General features: G+C 39.6%; 1 protein-coding gene across 1 annotated transcript; it reads right to left on the bottom strand.

Annotated features, from left to right (window-relative positions):
• Positions 1-221: 221 nt before the first annotated feature.
• triqk (triple QxxK/R motif containing) lies at positions 222-25,215 on the bottom strand. Its single transcript, XM_078267672.1, has 4 exons — positions 25,032-25,215; positions 22,030-22,104; positions 8,919-9,004; positions 222-2,222 (listed from the first exon to the last, which is right to left on the bottom strand). The coding sequence occupies exons 2-4, from the start codon at positions 22,088-22,090 to the stop codon at positions 2,115-2,117; spliced, it is 255 nt and encodes an 84-aa protein (XP_078123798.1). The 5' UTR covers positions 22,091-22,104; positions 25,032-25,215; the 3' UTR covers positions 222-2,114.
• Positions 25,216-25,491: the final 276 nt, after the last annotated feature.

The following is a 25,491-nucleotide window of genomic DNA, read 5'->3' as shown; positions in this document are numbered from 1 at the left end:
GCACAATATATTTTTTAATATTTGCAATAACGATTATAACTTTGCAACATAAATAGGTTTAGATATGTTCACGCATTTGAAATAAAATCTGATAGTGCTGTCTATTTATGCTCATGAGACCTTCTCTGTCTGTGTTAGCTAAAAGGGTTCATTTCTTCTCTCTAATGTCACATAGCCAAGCGCTGACACATATCTTGGTTCACACTTAAGATCTAATAAAATTGAAAACTGAAAAGGTCCTTTAATCTTCTTTCACATTATGCATTATGTATATTTCCTTACAAAGAGATACATGCTTTTGATTTGTAAAGCAATTTAACAAAAACACACAGAAAGACAATTCATAATATATCACACATAATCCTGTAACCAAATCATAAGGAAAAAGCAAACCGTAAAATGTTTATATACCACACAAACCACTTCAAAAATAGCCTGCATCTCAAATTGCCAAAAAAAATAAATAGGCTGTGCTGCCAGGTCTTTCCATTGTGTGGATGTCAGAGCTCTTGTAGTTGGTAATGGTGACCTTTTAGCTAACAGGTGTCACATATAAAGGTCTGTGAGGACTAGGACTATCTATGGTTACACATGTGAGTGACTCACAGTGGTGGAGGAGGGGGGGTCTGGATGTACCAAGGCCAGATAAAAGCCACTGGGTGAGGGTACGGATGCATGCTTACCATAATGGTTTCTTGGACATGTAGTCTTTACCAGAGGTCGGGAGGTCATGGGAGAAAAGAGGGGGGAACATAGGCAGAAACTAAAAGCTCAAAATCTGTCTCACATTTCCACTTAGCCACAGAACACAGTCAGGCACAAAGACAAGACTTGTTTTTAAAAGACACTCGGTGGAAGAAAAATAAAAATGTCACAAGGCCTCTTGTGTATTTGGTATCGGCCTTTTATGCATTTCACTAATATAAGAGTCATATCCTAAACTATGCATCAATTGCCTTTTAGAGAACAGTATTGCTATAAGGTTTAAGGTACTAAGAAAAATGTGGAATAGAAATTATAATAATGAACAAAAAAGGAAATAAATTAACAAATTTGCAAGCAAATGGATGACATAAAAGCCCCTGACTCTGCACTCCTTCGCCAACAAAGAAAACAGTGGAAGCACTTTGACTGAAATGGTTAATGGAAGGTAAGTCCTTGCACCTTGCAGCACTAGTGCACAGAGTAGAGATTCAGAGGCTTTGACAAAACTGTTTATATATACACATCACATCCTTAAAGGGGACAACAATACATACATTTGACAAGACAGGAAAATTGTCATGGTTTTCCTTATGAGAAACATACCGGCTCACCTCCATTCAGTCATCACTCATCTCTGTAATTTTCATTCAAATCAAAGAACAGGATCATCTTTGTAATGCTAATCCTGTGGATGTCTGTCTCCGCGCTGTGTGTATGTGTGGCAGGTAGAATGTGTTGTTCTGTATTCTGCACACACATTCAATCAGGGTGAGGGCTTTGTGGATTCTAATCTCACACTTTGTGATCTCCAGATATACAGGAGGAGAGGTTTGTGCACTGGAATGTGAGGCAAGTGTTTGTCTGGATGTGACGAGAGGTTCAGCGGGAGATTTACATTTTTCTATTAGTGGAGAAAACAGTGGGATGTGACTCTGCAAAATATGATTACTGTAACAAGAGGCTTGGTCTCGATCGTAGTTTCGAAGAAGAGGCTCATTTTCTTTGCCGTTTGTAGATTTTGCAGCTGAATGTTAAAGTGCCACGAAGTAAGAGGTCACTGAATTTTTTAGGGAAAGAGAATCAAAGCTCACAGTTGTGGGCTCAGGGAAAGAATAGAAGAAACTAACATTTATGGATTTAGAACCATAGTGTCAGTATAATGTTTACAGTTTGCGTGCTCCCCTGCAGAAATTAAAGGGAAAGAAGAAATTCAATGGTAGATACAAGATGATGCAAGTTTCAAACATGGCCTGACACTTGAGTTAATTGCATTTTCTCATTTCACCTAAAGAGGCAGTTCATTGTCACCGTGTCACCAAAAGTGTGTAAAAGAAAGCTGACAGACTGTGTCCCGTCCTCGTGTTTGATGTGTAGAGACAAGACGTCTTCAGCACACGGTCCACCTTTAATTAATCCACATCCACGTCCAGGTTGATCTCGGTACTCAGGTTGAGGTAGAAGAAGGCGTAGACACACAGGACAAAGAACACGATTGCTGCAATGACCAGGAATGCATCCTAAGAAGTAAAGAGAGATGGTTTTAAGATACTTTGTTCTTCTGTACAACTATATTATCTCTCTTTCTCTCTCTCTGATCCCATGTCTTTCTTTACACACAGGGGCAGCTCTACTTTGCTTGAATAGGTTTGCATGGTTATGTAATTATTGTTCTCATCTCTTAGTGCTTTGTCTAGATTTGTCAAGTCTCCGTTGTGTTTCTTTCATCTACAAATTTGCTCATCTAAATTTGACCAGTCGGACTTTGTGTGTAAGAATATATTGTTTAATAGCTTGTTTTAAAAAGTTCAAAAACTAAATATTAAATATTTAAAGTGTAATTTGTGAGTGTGCTTTTAAAGACAAATGTAATTTTAGGACCGTCAATCATCACATTTTCATTTCAGCCAATAAAGTAAAAATCAGTTTTTATACAAAGATGTAAACTGCTCAAATGAAATTAAGCCTGGTCCATACTATTGCAGTTAAATACGAAAACACTGTATTAAACATGTTCACACAGGAATTGTCACTGACTTACAGTATCTTTCTGTTTTAGTGTTTAGATGGCTGCACAGTAACAATTACTGCCTATTCTGTAATTGTAATTCTTGAACTGCTGCATTGAGACCTCAATCAATCCATTGAATCAATGTATACTTTCACTTTACAGAGAATGACATTTGCATATTGTACATTCTACTTGAAAAAGAAATAAGCACCTGCGCAGAGAACTGAAAGCTATGTTTGTTTTGTTTGAAAAGGTTAACAAGCTTATAATCATATGTCAGTGTTTCCCGTTCACACAACAACCCAACACTGGTGTTTTAAAGCTATCCACACAAAAAAAAAGCTTCTTTTTGAAAGCTTTGTTCACAGCGGAGGAAAACCCCAGCTTACTGCAACTTCAACAGATGTGTTGAAACAGATGTGGAAATGGTTTCAGACCCTTTAAAAGTAAACGCGTTTTAACAAACTCTCAGCTGCTTTGAGGGATTCACTGTGGGGAAATCCTTACCTGATGAAATGAAAGTGGCAATGACGGTAAATATAGTGCAGTAAATTTACTTAATTAATAATAATAAAAAATTGTATATATTTACATCAAGTTAAATGAAAAACACAACATGATGTTAGTTATGGTGAAATTAGAAAGCAACAGAAGCGCCGGTACACACAGTGTGCCAGGGCTAAGGCTAGGGTTAGCTGCCAGCTTTGGGATTCTTCTTCCAAAGACAAAAACAATTGGAGACTATTTGAGTTTTTTTTTTTTTTAGGAAAGTCTGACAGCACATCACAGGCCTCTGAAGAATGAATCGTTGATTTGTTTCAGGTTCTCTCTTGATGCAAAGAGATTAGGTGGAAACATATTGTGGAGTAAAACTGGAGCCACATCCGAGAAAAGAAAAGTGCAGTATCACATTTCGGAAACCAAGAAGCATAGTGTGACGGCAGTATTATAATCTATTCTATCTGCAATCAGTCTCTAGTGTTCCCCTGCAGGTCTTACTCAGAAGTTAAACTTTCTTTATCAAAATGGCCTATTTTGTTTTTTTTAAGATTTTCTATTGGTTAATTTTCAAACAAATTGAGGCTTTCCAGAGGAGTGGCATTCAACTTGAAAATGAGAATTTGGAGCGCTAGTTCATTATGTGGCGCTCACACGATTACAATCTTCATCAGCTGGAGTTTCATTAGGGCCACTCAGCGTATTGAACAATGCCAGTTATTCTTTATCAAGAGAACTCATTAGCAGCAAACTTTCTAATCAACACCGGAGAGCTTGGAGAGCTTTACAAGGGTGCAGAGTACAGTCTGATTGGGGGTTATTCAAAAAGAAATATTTGATTTGAACATGGAAATTAGGTTTTTACATGCAAACTGGGCCACAACAACAAAGATGACATGGCAAGTGTATGTACATGAATCATAATCCTATCCAATTTTCACAGATCTCTATAATCTTATTGTTGTATCTAAAGATTATTTAAGACAGTACCTATCTAAAAATCTACCTGAACCATGACGAACTAAATCAGCCTGTAAAGTCCCATTATGCTACATATATATTCAAGGTTACAGTGAAGGAAATTGACAACCAGAAAAACTGCAAACAAGACGGATGTAAAAGAAAAACAGAAGCAAAAATATATATGAAAGACAATTTGAGAAAACATCAGTTCAGTAATTGCCATATGTAGCACGCACGTAGAGAGAGGACTGCAAATTCAACCCACTGGCCAAACTGCAGACAGGAATGAAAAACAAGAGTAAGAAGGAGAGAGAAAACAAGTGAGAGATAAGGTTTGGCACAAACGAGGGATGGCGGGGGGCTAATAATAATAATTCCTCTCTGGCGAAGGGGATGGGGGTGACAATTATAAGGCGTCATGGCATCCACAGCTATCTGTGTACATGTTGTAGTGCCTAATCATCAGCAGCATTGGTCTTCATTAGCCTCAGCCACCATTTATCTACATACCAGCAGCCTCCAAACAGCTTTAAGTCCTTGCTTAATTGGAAAACTTTTAAATTTCATGCACTTTAGTTTCATATATTAACCGTCAGGCTCCCGGTGCTTGATTTACTTTTCTATTTTGCCTAGGCCTCGGAGAAATGAGAACTTATCGAATCACGAAGGCTTGATTGTTTTTGCTAATTTTTCCTTGTGTTCTCTCACAGCTTTGAAAAACATGACAAAGAGAAGCGTTTGTAATTCTGCCCACAATATCCCAGAAGAAAATGATGCGCTACTGACGCAGGTAAGCATTTCGCTGAACTGGCGCTAAACCAAAAGGACGCACAAAATCGCAATCCAGGTTGTGTTTTTCTCCCTGTCTCTGCTTCAGGTTTCAGAGAACAAGACAACAGCTGGTAACAGTGACTTGTCTATGAAAACAAGCTGGAGGGGTTTTGGTCAAAACACTTGAGTTGTAGGAAGCACCTGCACTTGATTGAGATCATTGTTTTCGAAGAGAGTGGCCCACTGTGTTAACTCTTGCCTTGTCTCACAAACACATTTATGTGTGCCCACTCGCACATCCACACATACTCCGACATGAACACACAGCCTCTCTGCCCACATTCTGATAGAGACCCCTGGATGGGGCCCAAGCATCATCTTCATCATGTAGTTCTCTCAGCACCGGCATGCTGGGAGCTGGGTTCCTGTCACCCTGGCGATAAGCCACAGCTCAGCAGACATCCCCTCATCTGGTCTACCTTTTGTACTCCTTCTTGGTTTGTTGGTTTGTTGGTTTGTTGCTGTGTGTGTGTGTGTGTGTGTGTGTGTGTGTGTGTGTGTGTGTGTGTGTGTGTGTGTGTGTGTGTGTGTGTGTGTGTGTGTGTGTACATCAGTCTGTGCCTACGTGCTAAGCCGATTCAGTGGCTGTATATGGGTTGCAGATAGATGCGAGCTACAAACAACTGTTGGTGCATTTGGGCTGCGGTTGGTAGACTTACTACTTATCTGTACAAGTTACGGCGACAAATAACCAACCCTTAGATTATATTTCATAACTGGTTAAATAAAGGTAACTGATTTTTTGTTTTTGTTTCTTTTGGTGCCTTGATGGCTGTTAAAGGGGACTTAACACCTTGATATCATAATACTTTTGTCCAGGAATCAGTAAAACGCATCTTGTATCATTCATACTTTCAAACTCATCCATTTAACACCCTTCCAGGGCTCTAAGTAATGATTACTTTCGATATCAATTCATTAATCTACTGATTTTTTTTCAGATAAATCATGGTCAGAAAATAGTTTCTAAAATGCCTACCACCATTTCCCTGGAGCCAGAGGTAAACAATTTGCCTGTTTTATCCAACCAATGGTTTAAAAAATTAATTAAAATAATTACTTGATATCAATTTCCTTCATTTGACTTATCAAATCATTGACTAATAGTTTCAGCACTAATCTTTCGTAAAATAAAAGTTATCACAATCCTACAATTGGACTACCACGTGAGAAAATGTGTTTCAAATAGCCACATGCTGTAACCTACGTTCACTTTTTGCCAGCTGATTATCTTAAGTGAAAAAAAAAAAAAAAAAATGTTCTCCTACAACCTTTGCGAATGCTTTAGGGACACTTAACAAAAAACATCTCCAGGGACAGAAAAAGTCTTATCGCCACTATCACAACTCATTGAGTCTTTTCATAAAGCTTCCTGTAAATTAAAGGGCATAAAATGCCATAAAACCTACAAATTCCCATGTGCTATCTGTCTATGCTCCTAAGAAGATCCAGTCTGCTTCAGTGAGAGGCTAAAGCAGGTGCTAGAGTTTGGCAGCACAGCATCACTCAGTTCATACTGTTTACTCAAGTGTTGACTAGCAATGACTTTGCTCAATAATTACTGTGCCTGTTCGTCAGAATTGCTCCCTCAAGACAAAACCAACAGCTTCATGACTCAAGTTATATATTTGTATAAACATGCATGTATTGCTACAAAAAACTAATTTGAAGAAATTGGGTGGAATCACCCAAAACAATGCAAATATATATATATATATATATATATATATATATATATATATATCCCATTCTATAAAGTCTTACATACATTCATAAATGACAGGTGGAAGATATCCAGAGTAATTATCTGTATCCTCCATCCTCTGCCCAACTTTCTAGGCTTAGTAGCTAAATAAGACGGGAAAATAGTGCAGAACTGAACAGAAGGCTAGTGTGCCAATTAGACAAGGCAGCAGGCTGGTTTCCTGTGCTGCAAGCTAGTGTGCTGGAGTAACTTCGAAGGCATTTCTTCTTCTCTGGGAAAACTGAGGAGAGACAGCCAAACAACTTCCTGCCAATTTCTTCATCTCTGCTGTTGTGACCCCATGCCATCCAGAGCTAGAAAGAGCAGGGAAGGAATATGTCCACACTTGCATTCAGACAGTAACAAAGCTACCTATGTAAGCAAACCGTGACACAGCATGTGAATAAGGACACACAACAAGTGGCTGGTTTCAGCCACTTCTGAGGTCAACGTTTTGTGCAGCCTGACAACTGATCGCTGTTGTGGGAACAGACGTTCTCCCTCTTCCACTTTCTCTCTCTCAGTCTCTCCATCCTTTTCGCTGCCAACTTACCCAGACTGCCCTGCTACTAGGACAGCCCCAAGACAGCCTGCCCTGGCAGCTGCCAGATTCTGTGCCCACATGTCTGCTGGTCCTTCTGAAATGCCAGCTGCATCTGAGACCAGCATCCCAACCAGGGACATGGTAAAATAGGGAGAAGGAGAGAGGAGCAACATGCCTACAAAAACTGCAGCTAAATAATTGTTGTCAACCAAAGGACAGAGAGACAAAAACAGAGAAGGGGGCTTTCTACTCTCATGTCAGAGCTGTGTAAAATTTACAACTTTGAATAACGCTAAAAAGGACTCGATGGAAAAGCAAGCGTGACCAAATATCCATTATATTTGGGCTGAATTTCAATCGAACTCAGGGCCAAAGGGTCTAAGTCAGTTTAATATCCTCGTCCCAGAAGTATTTTTAATCCGACCTCTGAAAATTCCCCTCGTCTTGGGCGTGAAAAACCTGAATTATTCATAAGCAATATCAATATTTCAAGATATGGACTAATCTAATTGGATTAAAGACGTGCTTAATGAGGCCTTGCGTGTCTAAGAGATGCATATTTTAAAACCTGACCATTTCACTCAGTGTTTAATCCTTACTTTGATTTGTTCATCTCTGTGTACTATGTGCCAACGGAGGCTTAATGAGGAAGTGAAGCCTTTTGGCTTTTGATGTACTGTGAACAGAACCAATTCTCAACACCACGAAGTAAAATAAACATGCAATAAAAAAGAAGTCTGAATATTGTTTTCTTATAATGTATTTTCAAAAGACAGCTTAAAAATCACTGATGACCTTATTTCATGTGATGTATCTGCAATTTCAAAGATTTAAAAACGTATGCTGACAGATTCACAACATTTCATTGGCATGGGCTTACTCTATATGGAGAGACCTTGAAATAGGAAAACTGTAAGCCAACTGAATGAGGAAAAGCATAAACAGCTGTGCCACGTTTGACAGAGTGGATTCATCCATCTTTGCTTGCAAAAAAGCTCCTAATCACTGCAGTGTGACAAAGCAATGGAGAGACGCACTTTTCCATCCAAGCAACACCCTCACCTGCCTTTACTTTTACATTACCCAACTCTATTTATCTTATCACCTTCTTGTTCCGTTTCTTTTATTTCCCCACTTCTCCCTCACCGTCTCTCCTCCTCCATGTTGTTTTATTCACCATTAAAAGAATACGGAAACTCTTGAATTTCATTCCTCCCAGGAATTCTTTATTCGTTGTCTTCTTTCTTGTAGACTTGATAGAGTATTGTAAACTTTATTCCATGGAGGACTGTCCCATTCCTCGCTTTTCCAAACGGTAGTTTTCAACACTTTTACGAATCGTCAAAGGATAGGCGGGGGGGCATATCACTTCATTTCAGGTGGATATATATTATATTATTATAAGACTAACTGTAGGTTGTAAGAAAGCTAAGAGTATGGGATATGAAAAGTTATTTTAGTGAGACACGTTCTGAAACAGGCAGACTGACACAAAAGGAAAGTAGACAGAAAGACAAACAGAAAGAAAAATGGGCCAAAAACAGACACAATAGCAGAAATAATGAAGACATGTAGATACAGACATCAGTAGTCATAAAGAGAAAGTAAGACCAGGCCAGTCTCACCCTGAATCCAGAGGAATACTTCTTTGCTTCAGCTTTCAGCCGCGTGGCCTTCAAGGCTGGCTTTGTCTTTTTGTAGTCCTGCTTACCTGTAAGAGAAAAATCAAATGGGGAACACAAATCAAAAGACTGAAAAATTGTCTCATTGTTTTATTCATCGCCTTTGGTGAGCTTTATTGGAGCTGGTTAGTAGATTTGTTAGCTTTAGACAGAGCAAGGCTATCCGTTTCCCTGTGTGTCCAGTCTTTATGTTCATTTAAGCTAACCATCTCCTGGATGTAGCTGCATATTTAACAGATATGAGAGCAGTATTTAGCTCATCTAAAATAAAGTGAATAAGCATTTTTTCCCCAAAATGTCAAACTATTCCTGTAAGTTCTGCTGCAATTCCAAACTACAATAGCTGTAAAAACCAAAATGAGGCAAGTGAGAGAAATAAGGCTAAATAGTAGCATTGACAATTCACAATTTCTACAAATAAATTTACCCACACATATCAGCACATGCAACCAGAATAAAAGGAATCTTTTCTGGTCTGAGCTGCACACAGGTCACCTGTGGTTGCTTGACTTCCCATGGGCTCAACTCTCAAGGGTGAGTGTTAGGGGCAAACCAGCCACCTGGCAAAGCATGTGTGTTTATGTGAGTGTGTGTGAGCGTGCTTCACATGAGGCAGAGCCGGCTGTCTTGGTCTAATTAGAAACAACACACTGCAGGAAAAGGAACTTTGCTAACAATAGGGTGGAAAGGCAACAGCTTGCTGAACTGTCTGTGTCTGTGTGTCTGTGTGTGTGTGTGTGTGTGTGTGTGTGTGGGTGTGTGTCAGAGAGACCAAGCCCCTGGGTCAGCTTCGAGGTTTTTCAGTCCGTGAAGTGACATGCGGAGGCCACTTGGAGTTTTTACTCCCAGCCAATTAAGCCTCATTTGCATCGAAAGAGGGAACAAGAGAAGGAGGAAGGCGAGGAAAGAAACCGTCCATATTCATCCGGAAAGGTTGTGGGAGAGAAAGGAGTGAAAATGAGCTAGTGAAAAAGGAGGGATAAGGAGGTGTGTGTGTGTGTGTGTGTGTTGCGATTCTGAAAACAAACAGACAGAGCTGCATACCACTGAGTATCATGTCTCTTGGAAAGTGAAGGGTCTCCTGTTGTGGGGACTGCCATGGAGGAGAGAGGAGATGACCAATAGCATGGCGTTAAGCAGCTGCTCTGTCTCACAACACACACACACACACACACACACACACACACACACACTCTCTCATTCAAACCCCCTACTTCTTTTTCAAAGATCTTGCACTCAATTCCTATTTCTTTCTCCATTCCTCCTGGTCTGACTCATCCTCCACCTCCTTCTGACTCAGTGGAGGGTTAATAAAAATGGGAAGCATGTTTCCAGAAGCAGACAGAAGCAGACAGGGAGCTAGTGGGAATTCATTAGGAGGGGCACTGGATGTCAGGTGGGAAATTTTATTGGAGGGCACCTCAGGTTGCTTACCATTCACAGAAATTGTGCAGGGATGTTCAGACTGCAAATGGCTGGTTGTGATAATGTAAGACTACAGGAAGAGACATCAAATGTTACAAATACTATATCAAAAGGAAAAAGTACAGAAAGTCTGAAAAGGAAATGCATCAGAATCAGAAAGAGACGTATTGCCAGGTAAGAAGCACTTACTAGGAATTTGCCTTGGTTGATGGTGCATACATAAAAACAATAATATAACAAACAATAAATACAGAAACCACACACACACACACACACACACACAATTAAGAAAGACAAAAATACGCTGTACAGGTTAGTGCGGGGTGAACAAAAATTATGTGCAAAAGTTCAGGATATATAGAGTGCATGTGTCTCTTTAAAAATGTGTGTTTCTGGAAGGTTGGGGACATAGGGACTAATTGCAGAGCTAGTTGGTACACTGCTGAAGCTTGCGGGCTAACCACTAACACGCTAGCCAGACAGAAACATGCTAGCACGAGTCAATCACAACAGCTCTCTGAGCATCTTCTATTTTCTCTGTACTGGTGGGTTTACTACCATTTTGTTCTCAGGATTGTACATAATGTCATTAATAAAGAGTTAGTTAAAGGGGAAAAAGCTCTCCAAGCTGACAAGTTTGCTAACTGTCTGCTAACTGACAGTCAGCTGGCTCTGGTCAATGGTGCACATTTGCGAATTTAACCAATGATGAACTTTTTAAACTTGGAAAAAAAGGATTTGATTCACCTGTGAGCAAATCCACTGGTCGCACAGGTTTATATGCCTGTGTGACTAGGCCTTTATGCTTTTAAATAACAAACATTTACTTGATAATAGTATGATATCTTCTCATATCCAGGTTATCTGGGAAATGGCATTCTTCACCTATCGATAATCGAATGTGTCAACCAGGTTGTTTGGGGGAAATTGTAGAAATCCATGATCTCTGTTTTGCAACCTGTCCTGTACACTTCTGCAGTTGTATTTATTTAAAATTGAAGCCCACAACTTGAACAATCTGTACTTTCTGTTTTGATACTAGTTTGCTTTCTCTGACTATTCTGCAGCAACGTGCCCAAAGATACTCAAAGACAGAACAATATCAGAACTTAAGCAAGCTGGGGTTTAAAATTAAGGAGGAATTTCAGCATTTATATCTCCCACAAATGGCCTCCAAAACATGCACCTGTCCTGATTTTGTTTTCTCATTCGTAGGGCTAAAATTGTTCTACATGGAGAAATTACGTTTATATGCAAAAGAAAATCACCACCACTCATTTGGTAAGAATCAATACTTAATTGGAGCAAAATCAGAATAGTTACACCAAGTAGGAGTATGACTAGTTGATATGGAGGAGAATTACATTAGGCTGTGCAAGGTATTTTGTTGTTGTATTACAGTGGTGTATTTATTAAAGCCTCATGTTGCCTTTCTCCTGTGGTTTGTTTGCATGGGTCTGGAGCGTGCACACACACAGACACACACACACGCTGTCCTGATGATATTGCATTGGGCTTATGAGCACTCCAATTTGTCATTGCTGTTCCCCTTGCTGCAGCGGCTCTGTAGACACTTTGTCACCAATTATCTAACTGCGCTGGGCTACAGGCCATCCCTCCCATCGCTCCCTACTTCTGCCCACCACACTGAAAAGGCATCACTGTCCTCCTGTAGAACAACGACAATGCCATGTCTCAGAGGAACATTAGCCCTTGTGAGGCGGCCTAGAGAGCGTGCTGAGAGGCTTCCCTGAGTGTGCCTTTCATTGAAGTCATCACTGTTTTCATGTCAAGAGGACAAGAGAAAAATGAAAGTGGCCCTTCCCCCCCCATCCCACCACTGCACTTATTGTACATTCTCTTAGATAGGTTTCATGTTTTTGTCTTGTTTGTCATTGCATTTCCCTGTAAATGGTGTCTGATTAAGACTGAGGAGAAATTATTTTTATCTGGAGCAATTGTTCTGCTTAGCATAACGAGACAGGTAGGGGGTATTAGCTAAAATTAGCCACATGTGATTGAGCACTCAGGGAGGAAGGTATGCGATTTGTGTGTCACACAAATTGGCCATTTAGGTGACGCTAGAAGAGGGGTGGACATCTAAGAGCGTCACAGTTTGTGTGAATGAAAAGAAACATCAGTAGTAAAAAGGCAAAAAAACAAAAAAACAACCATATCAGTAGTGATAAAACCTATGTCAAGATTAAATGCACTCCTGCCTACTTGAACTCTAGAAATACTCCAAAGTGGTGCAGAATAAAAAGACAATGTAGATGTTGAATTCTTTATTGTCGTCATTTTTCTTTGGAGTGAATTGTTTTTGTAACATGTTTGCCCTAACTCCAACCCATTGATACATTTATACAAATGCATCTAGGTACTGTACCGCCGTTGCCTCATTTTGATCTAGGAAAACCCCTGCATTAATGGGTTGTACTATTCAGAGACTCAAGTATCTGTTTACGCAATGTTAATATTCTGATAAATTTGACAGGCAGGAAACTATCTTTGACAGTGTCACGGTACAACCATCGCTTGCTTGGGCCAAGTTATGATTATCTATTTGTGGTGAAAAGTAAGTCATGTCTTGCACAATTTCAAGTAACCTCATAATACTAACTTTATACAGCCGTCTACCTCATTTAAATGTAATTCATGCACCATGTAGTAAAAGACTGCTGCATCATCATTTGAAATGAAATTAATATTTGTTACTTTAACCCATGAATAAAAGAGCTGACCCACCACAATTATGTGTCTGAGACACCCATTATGAAATTACCTGTTTCCCAAGTTGCTTCCTTCTTGTTTATATCCGTGTTGACGTTTCCATTTGTCAATTAACCGTGCTAATCCAAAATCAGCTCCTGCAAAAATAAGTTGCTACTCAAAGCTGCCTTACCAACCCAGTATACCACATACTGCACGAACACCTCTAGCTGTGTGTGTCCAATACATGCAGCAAATTTAAAATTCTTCACAACATGCACCAACAATATTTCATCCCTAATTGAAAAAACGGTGAAACACATGCAACCTTGACTTCTGTATGTCAAGCCTTTAATGCTGGCTTAAAAAGTAAAAGTTACAGGTTTTGAGCAAACAACTTAGTAATTAACTCTGACATTTATGCATTCATTAGCTTCTTTTTAAACTGTGCCATATTTCAAACATGGATAAAGACTGCTGTGTCTCTGTTAGATGCAGATATGGGACCTCAGACCAAGACAGTTCTTAAGAAACAATCCATTAATTATTTAAAGTGTAACATTTTTGAATAACAGTAATTAAACACACATGCTAGCAATAAGACTTGGTAATAAGGTTTGTTGGGCTACTTACAATCCAGCCAAAACCGTAATGTTTAAAAAGTCACTGTGCACAATTGTCATGAAGGCAAAATTACAACAAACAAGCACAAGAATGTGTCGAGAAACACAAACATACCTGAGGAATTTAGTGCGTGTTTGTGTCTGTGGGGACTAGCTGTCCTGCATATGCACTACATTCAGAGTGATGGGGTGATTTGGACAGACAGACCCGTATCCACTACTCTCTGAGAGCCCTGGGACGACACGGGCAACACACTGACAGCATGGCTGACAGTTCCTCATGCTTTGCTTCTGTGTCTACGTGGCATGGCGGCCAAATAGTCAGTGACCACATGGTGCGGATCACTGGCATCTGCCAGGATGCATGGAACCGGAGGGCTGATGCCAGACACATGGGAGATATTTATGCCTTGTCCTTTGCATCATGTGTGGAGGCAAAATCTCACAATCCATGTGAGATTTACAGCTAAATGACGATTATCCGTGATACATAATGACAAGAGGAAAACAACTATACCTTGATGATGCCTACCTACAAATGTGAGTAAAATATTTCAACTTTTTCCTCACATTTAATTGCAAGAAGTACAGGTTCATAGACATGACCTTCTTTACATGTGAAAGCCATCATTTCCAATTAGCCATACTTGAAATCGTGGGTGTCTTTATATGTGTCGACAAGTTCCCCTAGTTTGTTCAGCAGGCAGCAGCAGTCATTACTTGAACAGAGTGACCATTAGAGTGACACAGATCTACCTCTCCTGAGGGCATCTTGGCAATTATAACAGGCTTAATAATGGTATTAAATAATAGAGTGTCAAGTGTGGCCCCTTGATGGCCATCTGACATGACAAAAGTACTCCAGCAGAGATAATGGTACAGCTCAACGACAAGCCTGGACTACCACTGATGTTCCATGAATAAGCCATTCTTTTCAAAAAAGAAGGGGAAACGGTAGAAATTGAGGGGTGTTGGAAGGAGGCGGAGGAAGAGAGAGGACCAAAGTGTCCCTGACACCTGTGTTACAAATGTTTGAATTGATGAGATGTGCAGAGAAACAAAACAATAAATGGGATAAAAGGAAAAAACAAGATCTTCTGCACCCTTGTAGGGGATGTGACAGTGGGAGATGAGCATGTTAGGTTATGAATGTCTCATTTGCTGAGCCTGCTGGGTTTTAGACAATAGCAGACTGTTAAGAGATATCTCTGGGCTAGTCTCACATTGCCAGACTTATCTCCACAGCGCTGTGGATTAAAGTCTGGCTACACTACACATACATTCTGAGATAGGAGAAAAACTTGCTCTGGGTTGTTTGCATTTCTTTAAACCAATCGCAATTGTCTTGGGCGACGCTAAGCTCGGACACAGCGATGTTGGCTCTGAACATGGTCTCGGGAAGGAACTTGTTTTGGTAGAAAATTTGCACCCCGCAAATGAAAGCGCCACATACAATATTAAATGAAGTTAACTGTTCACACAATACAGCAACATGAGCTATTTAAGTTAGCTAGATACTTGGTTAAATGTAATTTGCTCTTACCAGTGTATCTCTGTGTGTGTTTTGTCCATAGCAATCCCACCAATCGGTACCAAAACGTCCCAGTTACAGTAGATAGTAATTCCTGTAAACACATTCTTGTAAATCTTTACAATCATTTCCCGAACGAACCAAGAACAAATTTTCTTCAAAACTTGCCATTTTCAGTGTGTAGCTTGCTAGCTCGAAGTTTGTTGCCGTTTCCCAAAGGGAACAGAGTTTGAGAAAGGCAACACACAGAGAGCAAAGGTGAGGGCCATCATGTCAGGTAATTATCCAGGAATTCTACTTCCGTTATCCTGGAATTGTACCTCCGTTGATCCAGACTATCTATGGACTAAATAACCTTTTTCTTCTGTCCCACTATGAAAGCATATAACCGTCACTCTGCTTTATGAGACCCCAGCCCTTAGAACATCAGACCTGCCAACCTTGAAGAAATGTTATGAGTATAACCCCCCAGGCACGCACGCCGCCAATGTACGCTCCACCATTGCCCACCCACCAGTGAGAAACCTATGAGATACCTGACACCATAATACATAATATACACATGGCGTGTGCAATCTGAAAATGTAGGTGGAGAGGGGGGAGATTATGATAGGCTAGTTCATATTCCTGCATATTGTTACAAATATTATGAATTATGACACACACACACACACACACACACACACACACACACACACACACACACACTTCAAAGGAAATCTAGATACATGTAATTTATATTCAAATACATTGTTTGGCTCATCACTACCTCCTAGACAGTGTTGGGGAGTAACGGAATACATGTACCGGCGTTACGTATTCAGAATACAAATTATGTATTAAACTGTATTCCGTTACAGTTACAATTTAAATAGTTGGTATTTAGAATACAGTTACATTGTTGAAATCAATGGATTACATGACGATACTCTGTTTCACAAGTTTATTCACTCTCTGAATAAATTAAGGCAACTCCATGCATTTCCCAGAAGCCCCAATATAAAAACGAAAAAATTAGCTATTTGCGTGATAACTGATAGAGGTAGAGATGGAGCCTGAACCGGCACAACAGAGCCAGGGCAGGAATGTGTTTCTATCTTGGAAATTCAAACAGCATTTCACAATAAAGAAAGAACAGGGAGAACAAAATATAACTGCAGTGCAACCTCTGCTTGCCAGCAACCAACCTCCTTTCAGCGTCCAAATTACTCCACCTCCAACCTGAAGAAGCATCTTAAGTAAGTTATTTTTTTTAAATTAGCCAAGGGTAGTCGTCTGCTGTAGTTTTACTGGTCACCTTGCTATTTCATAGTTGACGTGCGACTTTATATTCTCCTACGTGCTGATTTACTAGCTCCAGAGCCATTGAAAGACTGACTGGCCCCGTTTGACATGCTAGCTAACGTTAGCTAAAATTAGTTCGTGGTAGCTTAGACTGCGGTTAGATTTTTGTAGTTTGCAGTTCGGGACTACAAATACAACAATCTATCTGCTTGTTCAGGTACACATTCAGCCAGTTGGAACAGAAGAACACACCAGAATAGGCCTGTTTTGTAAGCTGTATGTGATGGCCGCATTCCTACACTTATAAAATGCAATTCAATGTGGAAGTAATCCAAATATTCAGAATACGTTACTCAGATTGAGTAACGGAATACGTTACAAATTACATTTTTGGGCATGTATTCTGTATTCTGTAACGGAATACATTTTGAAAGTATCCTTCCCAACACTGCTCCTAGATTACAATAAATTATTATTAATGTGTAGAGGAATGGAGTGGATGAATGGCTGTAGGTGTAATGAAACTACACAAATGTCCAATATTTTGTGCCCATATATTTTTGTTAGTCTAGCCAATAGGAGGTGGAGTGAGCTAATAAATAGGCCTAAGTACTTCTGTGTTAAAGATGAGAGTCAGCCCAGGTTAACACATAGCCTTCTTCTGATTACTGTAGGGAAATGAAGTAGTCTAAGTAATGATTTACTCATAAAGCAACTTTAAATAGGCCTAAAGCAACTACTAAAAAAGCACAAGATTGAAGCCTGGCAGAGACATGATTATAGGCTAATAAATAACATGGGTCAGTTATTTTCAGATAGGCTTTTAAAAAGGCTGACATGGGTGACAATTGCATTATGTCAATTGCCATCACATTGGCCTAGCAAACAGCCCTATTGTATGCTATTATACGTATCATTAACTGAGCTTGTCCCAGCTGGACTCCCTGTTATGATGTCAAGGTCATTATTTATGTTCATAAATTCAATTAGGTTAAAAAATATCCTAACTGTTACCTTTATCTTACGTTAATCAGCACCTGGCGTGTCTAAAACCTTCTAGTTTTCTAACCATTCCACCACTTTTCTAACTTCCCCCAACTAATGGGAAGGATGGCGGGTGTGATAGGCTAGCCTATTGACACTATGAACATGTTTTTCTTATCATCCTTTTATTTTTAATATCATTATGTTTCGGGGGGTGGGTGGGGAGTATTTGCAAGAGTGCATGGCTTGTAGCCTGGAGACCTCCTGTCTCATGCTCCTCCCGTCTCATGCCTGGGCATGTCCAACGGTAAATTCAGATGTTCAGAATACAACGGTAAATTCAGATGTTCACAATAGCCTACGAAATCGTGAATTATTTTCTAAATTAAGTCACAGATAAGTTAGTGAGCATGGGAGGCATGAGACAGGAGGTCTGCAGGCTGCAGCCATACCCGACTCAGTATTTGAGTGTGGGACTGTGTTCGTTACCTGTTGCCCCTTCGTGAATGATATCGATGTCTGTCTTGCATACGGTGCAGAACGCGTGATGAGGTAGCCTGGACATGTGGAGGAAAGGCCATCTCTCTCGATAGCTGTCAAGAAATCGCTGTGGTTTCCGAACCTTTTTTTGAGGAGGTTCAGCCATGGCATGCAAGCCTACAGTTATCCGGACAGCCTGCACTTACATGCTGTGGCTCAGCGGCAGAATCAACGTCATAGATGTAGATTGCATAGAAACTGAAACCGCCGAAATGAAAGATGCAACAAAATGCGTACCTAGAGAACAGCGAATCGTACAAGCGTACTTAAGGGTCAAAATGCGTGCTGAGTACAAAAAATGCATACATGTTGGCAGGTCTGTAACATGGTAGCGTAAACAAGACAGACATTTCTCAACATGCTATCACATCCCTGATGAAGACAAATATTGCTATTGCCGTCAGAATGACGATTACTTTTTTCAAGAACAAAAAAAGGTCATCGGTTACAAAAAGTGACAAAATAGTCCAAAAAATTAAACATTCAAAAGAAATCATTTAGCTTAAGAGATCCTCTCATAAGTCCTGTTAACACAAAAGTAACACCAGGAAATATAAAACCTGGAATAATCAGAGGATGTGAATCACCAGGGGCCAACAAATGATTATCCACTAGGAGAAAGGGGACCAGAACAATGCCACAGTTAACACAATCTTCAGAAGGGGAGATGTGGATTAGTACAGAACATTGTATTGATAAATTAAAGAAAACAAGAAGGTAACATCCACCGGGAGGAAGGTGTGTGAGTTGTTTTTAAAACAGAAATTCCATTTCCATTTAACCTTTAGTAGGCGTTAGTCCAAATCAACCCCTCTTGCAAATTAAGAAATTGCTCAAAAGCAATAAAAGACAGACTAGACTACTGGTTTACCAGTCACAGAACTACATAAAGCCTTTACTGGCATTTTTGCATGCAACACAAGAATGGTATAGAATTAAGAATTAGAATTGCCACTTCTCTAGTCAAGAAAACAACTTCAAGGCTTCTAAAACTAATCAATATGCTTATTTGTGTGCAGGGCTAACACATCTAAGGTAGCTGGTCCTGATTAATGTTCACTTTAGACGACTATCTTTAAAAGAAGATGTGATCAAAGAAAATTGCAATTATCTTTAAAAGAAGATGGCAAATTGGATACAATAGGCAGCAAGCTATGATTCTGCAATGTGCTCAGCCAGCCAGCCGCTGTTGCAGAATTTCCCTATGGTGAAGACTTTAGTGGACAAGTTAAATATTAGGTCATCTGGGTCCTTGTAGTTGGGTGGATGGTGATTTTCGGACTGATGGGACGAATTGTTCTTGTTCTCTAGACTTAAAAAATTGTAGTCACAGTCAAACAGGTGATAATCATATAATAATAATAATAATAATAATAATAATAATAATATAATAATACAAAGAACCTGCTTCTGACTTCCCATAACCAGAGCTCTCCTGTGTGGCGATCCCATTGATATACTTGGTAATCCAAGATGCCCTGCTAGTTTTACAACTTTCATCTTCTAGATTGTGTCACTCTCTTTTGCTCATCCTCTATGGCTGTAATTGTTGCCATCTAAAGAACTCATTCTCTCCTTTATGTCAGCTATTTCAGCCCTGCTATAGGTTCCTGGTAAAGATACTATAAGATCAAGACCAATACCAGGGCTTAAGTAGGAGTCTCACTCCATTTAGTGCAAAAATGTTCTTCCATTTCATGTACACAATATGCCATTCCTGGGATTCAAAGTATATATATATATAAGGAATACAGAGCTTATCTTTGTGCATCAGTCAAAGCTGTTCACAATTATCCAGCTTTGCCATTGGCGACCTTTTGGCTTTGCTCCACAAGAGGAAAACAAAAACAAAAAGACATGATATGAGCTGTGATCTTCAAGCAACCACAGCTGGCATGCTAAAGGGGACCAAACTTTTGATTGATACCGACCATATTGCCTCAGTTAGGCCTTTGTTATGTCAGGGGAAAGATGGGGAAACAAAAAAGCTCAGGACTACAAAAGCTTCTGGCATGATATCAAAGGGGTAGCTTTATCCCTGTCGGTCAATAATGTGACTTTAGATGCTGCGTGTTCGTCGCAATTACTTCCACAGCTTGTATACTAGTTCTACTCCGGTGAGTCTGGTTCGAGTTTCTTTTCAATCCAATACAAATTGGAAAAGTTTCAAGGACTGTGTAAATATATTATGCTAACTTTTGCATAGCCAATGTTGATAAACGGTCTTCAAGAAGAGTTGGGCAAATTGGGATATATGTGCAACGACCACAAATTGCTCATTGCAACACAGTATCATGTGTGATTTATTGAGTGTGACATTAGCTTGTTTCTATGAGAGAACGCTGAGTTGATTGCTGTGTTGTGGTAAAATTACCCACATCAAGCACTGAGTTATGACTGTTGTTGAAATGGAGTTACACAACAAGTCGAGGACCAATCTCAACTGTCACAAAGCATCACAGACTAATTTACAGACCTTATTGTTTTAATTGCCAGTTAATATATTTGTTATCTTTTTGATTAAACTATCAATCATTTAGGATACTAAATGTTATATTAATGAGCCCAGATCATCTATGTATTTTATGTTATGTACATTTATCAATTTATCTCACTCCTTTTTCTCATTACATTTGTGCATTACTGTTGGATAACCTTGTCACTTACTTTTATACACAATCCTCATTTTATATATGTATATAGTGCTATATTAATAAATAAAAGTTGCCTATATTTTATTTATCTTATATCTCATTGTAATTTTATCTTATTTTGTCATTTTTATCTTACTGTTGTCACTTTCTTATTCTTTCATATGACTAGTGCTCTTATTATGGCGTCTAGTGCTTTTATTTGCTGAGCTGACCCGTTCTCTTGTCAAATACATTTCATTGTACCATTTACCCATTTGTTAACCTACATACGACGAATACAACTTAAAACAAAGAAAAGCAGTCTGAGCATTGCTTTGCATCTGTTTCTAACTAGGGATGCACCGATCCGACTTTTTCAGTCCCGATACCGATGCCTGGGCTTTGAGTATCTGTTGATACCCGATACCATTGTTGAATTAATAATACACTGTATACCTTCCACCTTATACCTTCCTTCCACCATGTGGAAGAGACTAAAGGCACCAGACTTTCCTAACACAAAATAACACAGATGTAATGTATTGAATTCTTATTTATTTGTACACTCAACTCTTCCAGCATGCGACACACGTGCAAAAGAGGGAAAAAAAACTAACAAAACTGGATCGGCCCGTGGATCTGTTAATTTTTCCAATCCCCGATCCAGCTATTTTGTCAATATCGGGGCCGATATCCGATCTTAATATCGGATCGGTGCACCCCCATTTCTAACCAATTAATCATACCAAATATCATTCCTTGGTTTGATTACAGTTGACTAATGGAGTTTTTCCATTGCATGGTACCTGCTCGACTCTAATCTACTCGGCTCGACCGCAGTGCCCCGTCCTCCATTTTCTATTGCAGATTTAGTACCGCCTCATGCCTGAGGCGAGCGTGGCTGGTCGTCATAGCGATGCCGCAGGAAACTGCCGTGACCGAACGCGACACACACACAGAACGTCGAAGGTGTGTTGTTTTTGATTCTCGGCATGTGGCTGTTGCCACAGCCAGAAGACAAATTTTGTTTCAAAAGAAGCTGGAGGCGGCAAAACAAGTGGCTAAACTATTTTAAAAAATGGCTAAACTATTTAAAAATGGCGGTTTTGTTCTGGACACCCCCGCCTGTCGCTAGCAATGATTCTCTCTGACCAATCAGTAGTCTGCAGGTTTTCACGTCACCTTTTGGTATCGGCTCAGCTCACTTGGAACCTCGACGGAGGTGGTACTAAAAAAATTTCGTAATGGAAAAACCATCCATGTAATGGAAAAACGCCATAAGTTGCAATCAACAAATTGATTAACCAGGACGAATAAAGACTCACCAATCTGTTTTCGGTACTGATCAACTGGTAATCCGGTCGCACTGGCATCCTTCTTCCCCATTCTCCTTCCTCAGCCTGACAAGAAATGAGGGGAAAAAACACCTGAGTGGGAGAATTTTACAGCTGGGTCTCAATGTAACACCTAATCATTTAGCTTAATCGAATATGGATACAGCTCCATTCCTGCTACTGTAGCCGAGATAACTTGTGAAATCTGCAGGAAGGATTCAAGTTAATACACAATCATATATTGAAGAGTAGTCAGATTTGATCAGGCAGATGGTTTATCTTTCACATACTGTACATCTGTGAGACATAATTAAATAAATTCTCACCACGTTCCATGTGTGTTACATTCACAGTGTGCACACTTCCTATCCATCTCATTTAGTCTTACATAATTTTCCTTCACACCATGAGCTCTCTTTGATTACCCCGACAGCTCACCGGGAAGGTATAAAAAAAAGAGCTTTGAGTGATACAAATAGTATCCTTAGGCTCCACGTGTAACTATGCAAGTGTGTGACAGAATAAATGTCAGTCTACAGGGCTGTGCATTAATGTCAAAGCATGTGTCTCTATAGATGTACAGTCACCAGAAATAACCATGCTTGTATAATACTTTTCTTTACAAAGTGCTACAACTCAGTGCATGTGTCATGCATCTATCTAACATACTTGTTTCTCAGTGAGCACTCTAAATTCCAGACAGGCTCCCTCACAACACACTGCATCAATCAATACTGTAGCATTTTGTTTAAAATAGTGGAAAAAGGAAGTATGAGTCGATAGTCAAGGGGCAAGCCTGTGCTTTTTGATGATACTCACGTCCCTCTGACAGAAAGATTTGAAAGATATGCCTGATGTGTTTTGACAAATAAGCCTCAATATCTATCAAGTCCTGCTAGTCTAATGATAATTGATTATCATTTTAAAAAAAAACGTGTTTAAGTGTGATAGGGAGAGAAATGCGTAAGCAGGTGTGCACAGGGGAGAACAGAGAGGCGAATACGAAAGCAAAAAAGTATCTATGTGCATCCAAGAAGAACAGAGTGGTGAAGAGTCTAGAGGTGCAGCAGGGGAATAGAGGAAAGAGACTGAATTAGCATGTTCAAGGAGCATGGCTGGCTGCCTGTGCTGACTGATGCCTTCTCATGGGAGACTGCTGCCTTGGGAGACTTGAATTTTACCTTACACTAAAAACACTGTTTTCAGCTACATTTTAATAGTGTTAGTGCCAGCAGAGAAGGAGGATGTATGCTATTGTTCTCCAGCGAGTAGAAACAAGAGTCAGCAGATTAAAAGATGTGAGAGGAAATAGTCCAAATGTAGTGTTTACAGTTGGGCACAGTAGGCTCTCAGATTTGCATTTTGCATCTAAATTGCCAAAAGCAACACATTTAAAGCCTCTGTCATTACCTGTGGTGATTCCACTCTTACATCTCTATTTTACATTTGCAATATTGGGGTATAAAGTCATAGAAAGGTGGTGTGCTGACTATTAGAAAAAAATATATCTCAGCATAGCGACAAAAGTATTGTTGGTGCTGATAAAATAACACTTTCCTGTTCATTTTTTGCACCTTGCATGCATAGATGACAAGGCCGATATTACACTTCAGTCATTAACAGTGTTTATTATAACTATACAATCGAGCTCTCAAGATCCACAGTAATCTTCCAAAGTGGTCTCACCACTGCATTGCATTCACACACTCAAACGCTCTTACCAGAACTACATAAACAGCCACGCTATTGCATTTTATTTTCAGATTCAAAATGGCACCTCACCAGCACTTGCTGGACTTCTCCCGACACACAACATGAGACCAGTACGCCTCACTAGGTCAGTCTCACAGGCATTGATTCCAGTCCTCCCATACAAAAAACAACTATGGTCAGAAATCCTTTTTTCGTACATACACCAACATTTGGAATGACATTCCCCATCACATCAGAACACTACCATCCATCACATATTTCAAAAAGGCATACAAACTGTTCCTTCTCAACAGTCACACTTGCACACACTGTTTTGTTTCATGTATTGTCCAAGTCTTGTTTGCACTGTCTGTATTGTTGTTTTTAGTTGTCTGCATCTGTCTAGCCCATGCTAATGTCCTGTACAAATGTTTCTGTCCCCATGCGCCGTAACTGTATTGTTTGTTTTAGTTGTCTGTAGCTGTCTAGCCCATGCTGATGTCCTGTACAAATGTTTCTGTCCTCATGTGTCCTAACTGTGTTCAATGTTTTATGTTTCTGCAGAACAGGAACCTGCTGGAAACCAGTTACTTTCCTGTATAAGAAATTAAATGAAATATCGTCAAGTACCAATAAAAATGACAAAAGGTGTAATTTGTGCAACAAAGCTAACAGGAAGATGTCAATCAATCACAGTCTATATCATAGACTGTATATGAAGAGGTCAATACACACTCACAGCCCTGGGAAGAGTTCTAATCTGCAAGATTAACTGAAAACACCTGTGTGGGTGTCCTGTGATAGATATTGATGGTGTGCACAAAATATATATGTATAATATATATTAGTATAATACCTCTAACACATTTCTTAAACATTTTCAGCAACAAAAAAATTCTAACTTTTATTAAGGAAGTATTTATAAAAGGTCAGCTGTATCAGCCTGCATTAGTTTTAGCTAGGTGGATCTAATAACCTAGGAACTGAGTGTAGGTACAGGCAACTTTTATTACATAGCATCGTGGTCTCTGGAATTTATAAGTATAGCTTATATCTGTCAGCATTGTGGAAAATGACCTACACTGATATAAGGTTTCTGAAAGCCAACAATGCATGCATTTGCACTTTCTTTTTTCTCTCTCTGCAGTCCAGAACATTTAAAAAGGCTTGCAGGACTTTTTCCAGAGCTCCTATGTTAGCTTTTGAGCAAATTGATATATTATTCACACTCTACAAAACGTATAACATTCAAGTAGAGATGTTATTAATTACAAGCAGCTTTCATTCTCGAAGATACTTACACAGCTCTTGTTTATCGGGAGAATATGTCGCTTAGTAGATGTGTTTCTGCATTACGAAATGCCTGGCTGTTGTTTGTGGACACGCGGGACGATACCATTGACAGTTTTATTGTACTTCGATCTCCATTTCTCCAAAATGCCAACACACCACTTCTCTCAGATGGAGTTCCTGTTTTACACGTCAACACGGATGACAGACGGCCGTTTTCTCTAATCAGACACGGGTATTTGTCGAGTTGACCAATAGCACGAGCGTGGGGCGGGGCGTTTACACAAAAACAATGGTGGAGCGCGTGACGGTGACGAGTTGATAGTCGGGGCACACATCCATGGCACTCCCTATGAGACACTCATTTCAACTGATTTCCAAATACAAAAGCTCCCATATTGATATTGAAATATTGCATTTATAATTATGGTAGATAAATGAATAGTTCACGTTACAAACGAATTCAGTTTT

The sequence above is a fragment of the Sander vitreus genome, chromosome 14 (genome assembly GCF_031162955.1).
Source record: "Sander vitreus isolate 19-12246 chromosome 14, sanVit1, whole genome shotgun sequence".
Lineage (NCBI taxonomy): Eukaryota > Metazoa > Chordata > Actinopteri > Perciformes > Percidae > Sander > Sander vitreus.
Note: the sequence above shows the minus strand (reverse complement) of the source record. Positions and strands in the feature narration are given on the sequence as shown.

Excerpts from the sequence above, each read along its gene's own strand:
- triqk (XM_078267672.1), bottom strand. The coding sequence starts at position 22,090 with ATGGGGAAGAAGGATGCCAGTGCGACCGGATTACCAGTTGATCAGTAC. Across the intron at positions 9,005-22,029 it reads TCAGTACCGAAAACAGATTG|GTAAGCAGGACTACAAAAAG; the intron begins GTGAGTCTTTAT and ends TTTCTCTTACAG. Across the intron at positions 2,223-8,918 it reads AGTATTCCTCTGGATTCAGG|GATGCATTCCTGGTCATTGC; the intron begins GTGAGACTGGCC and ends TTTACTTCTTAG.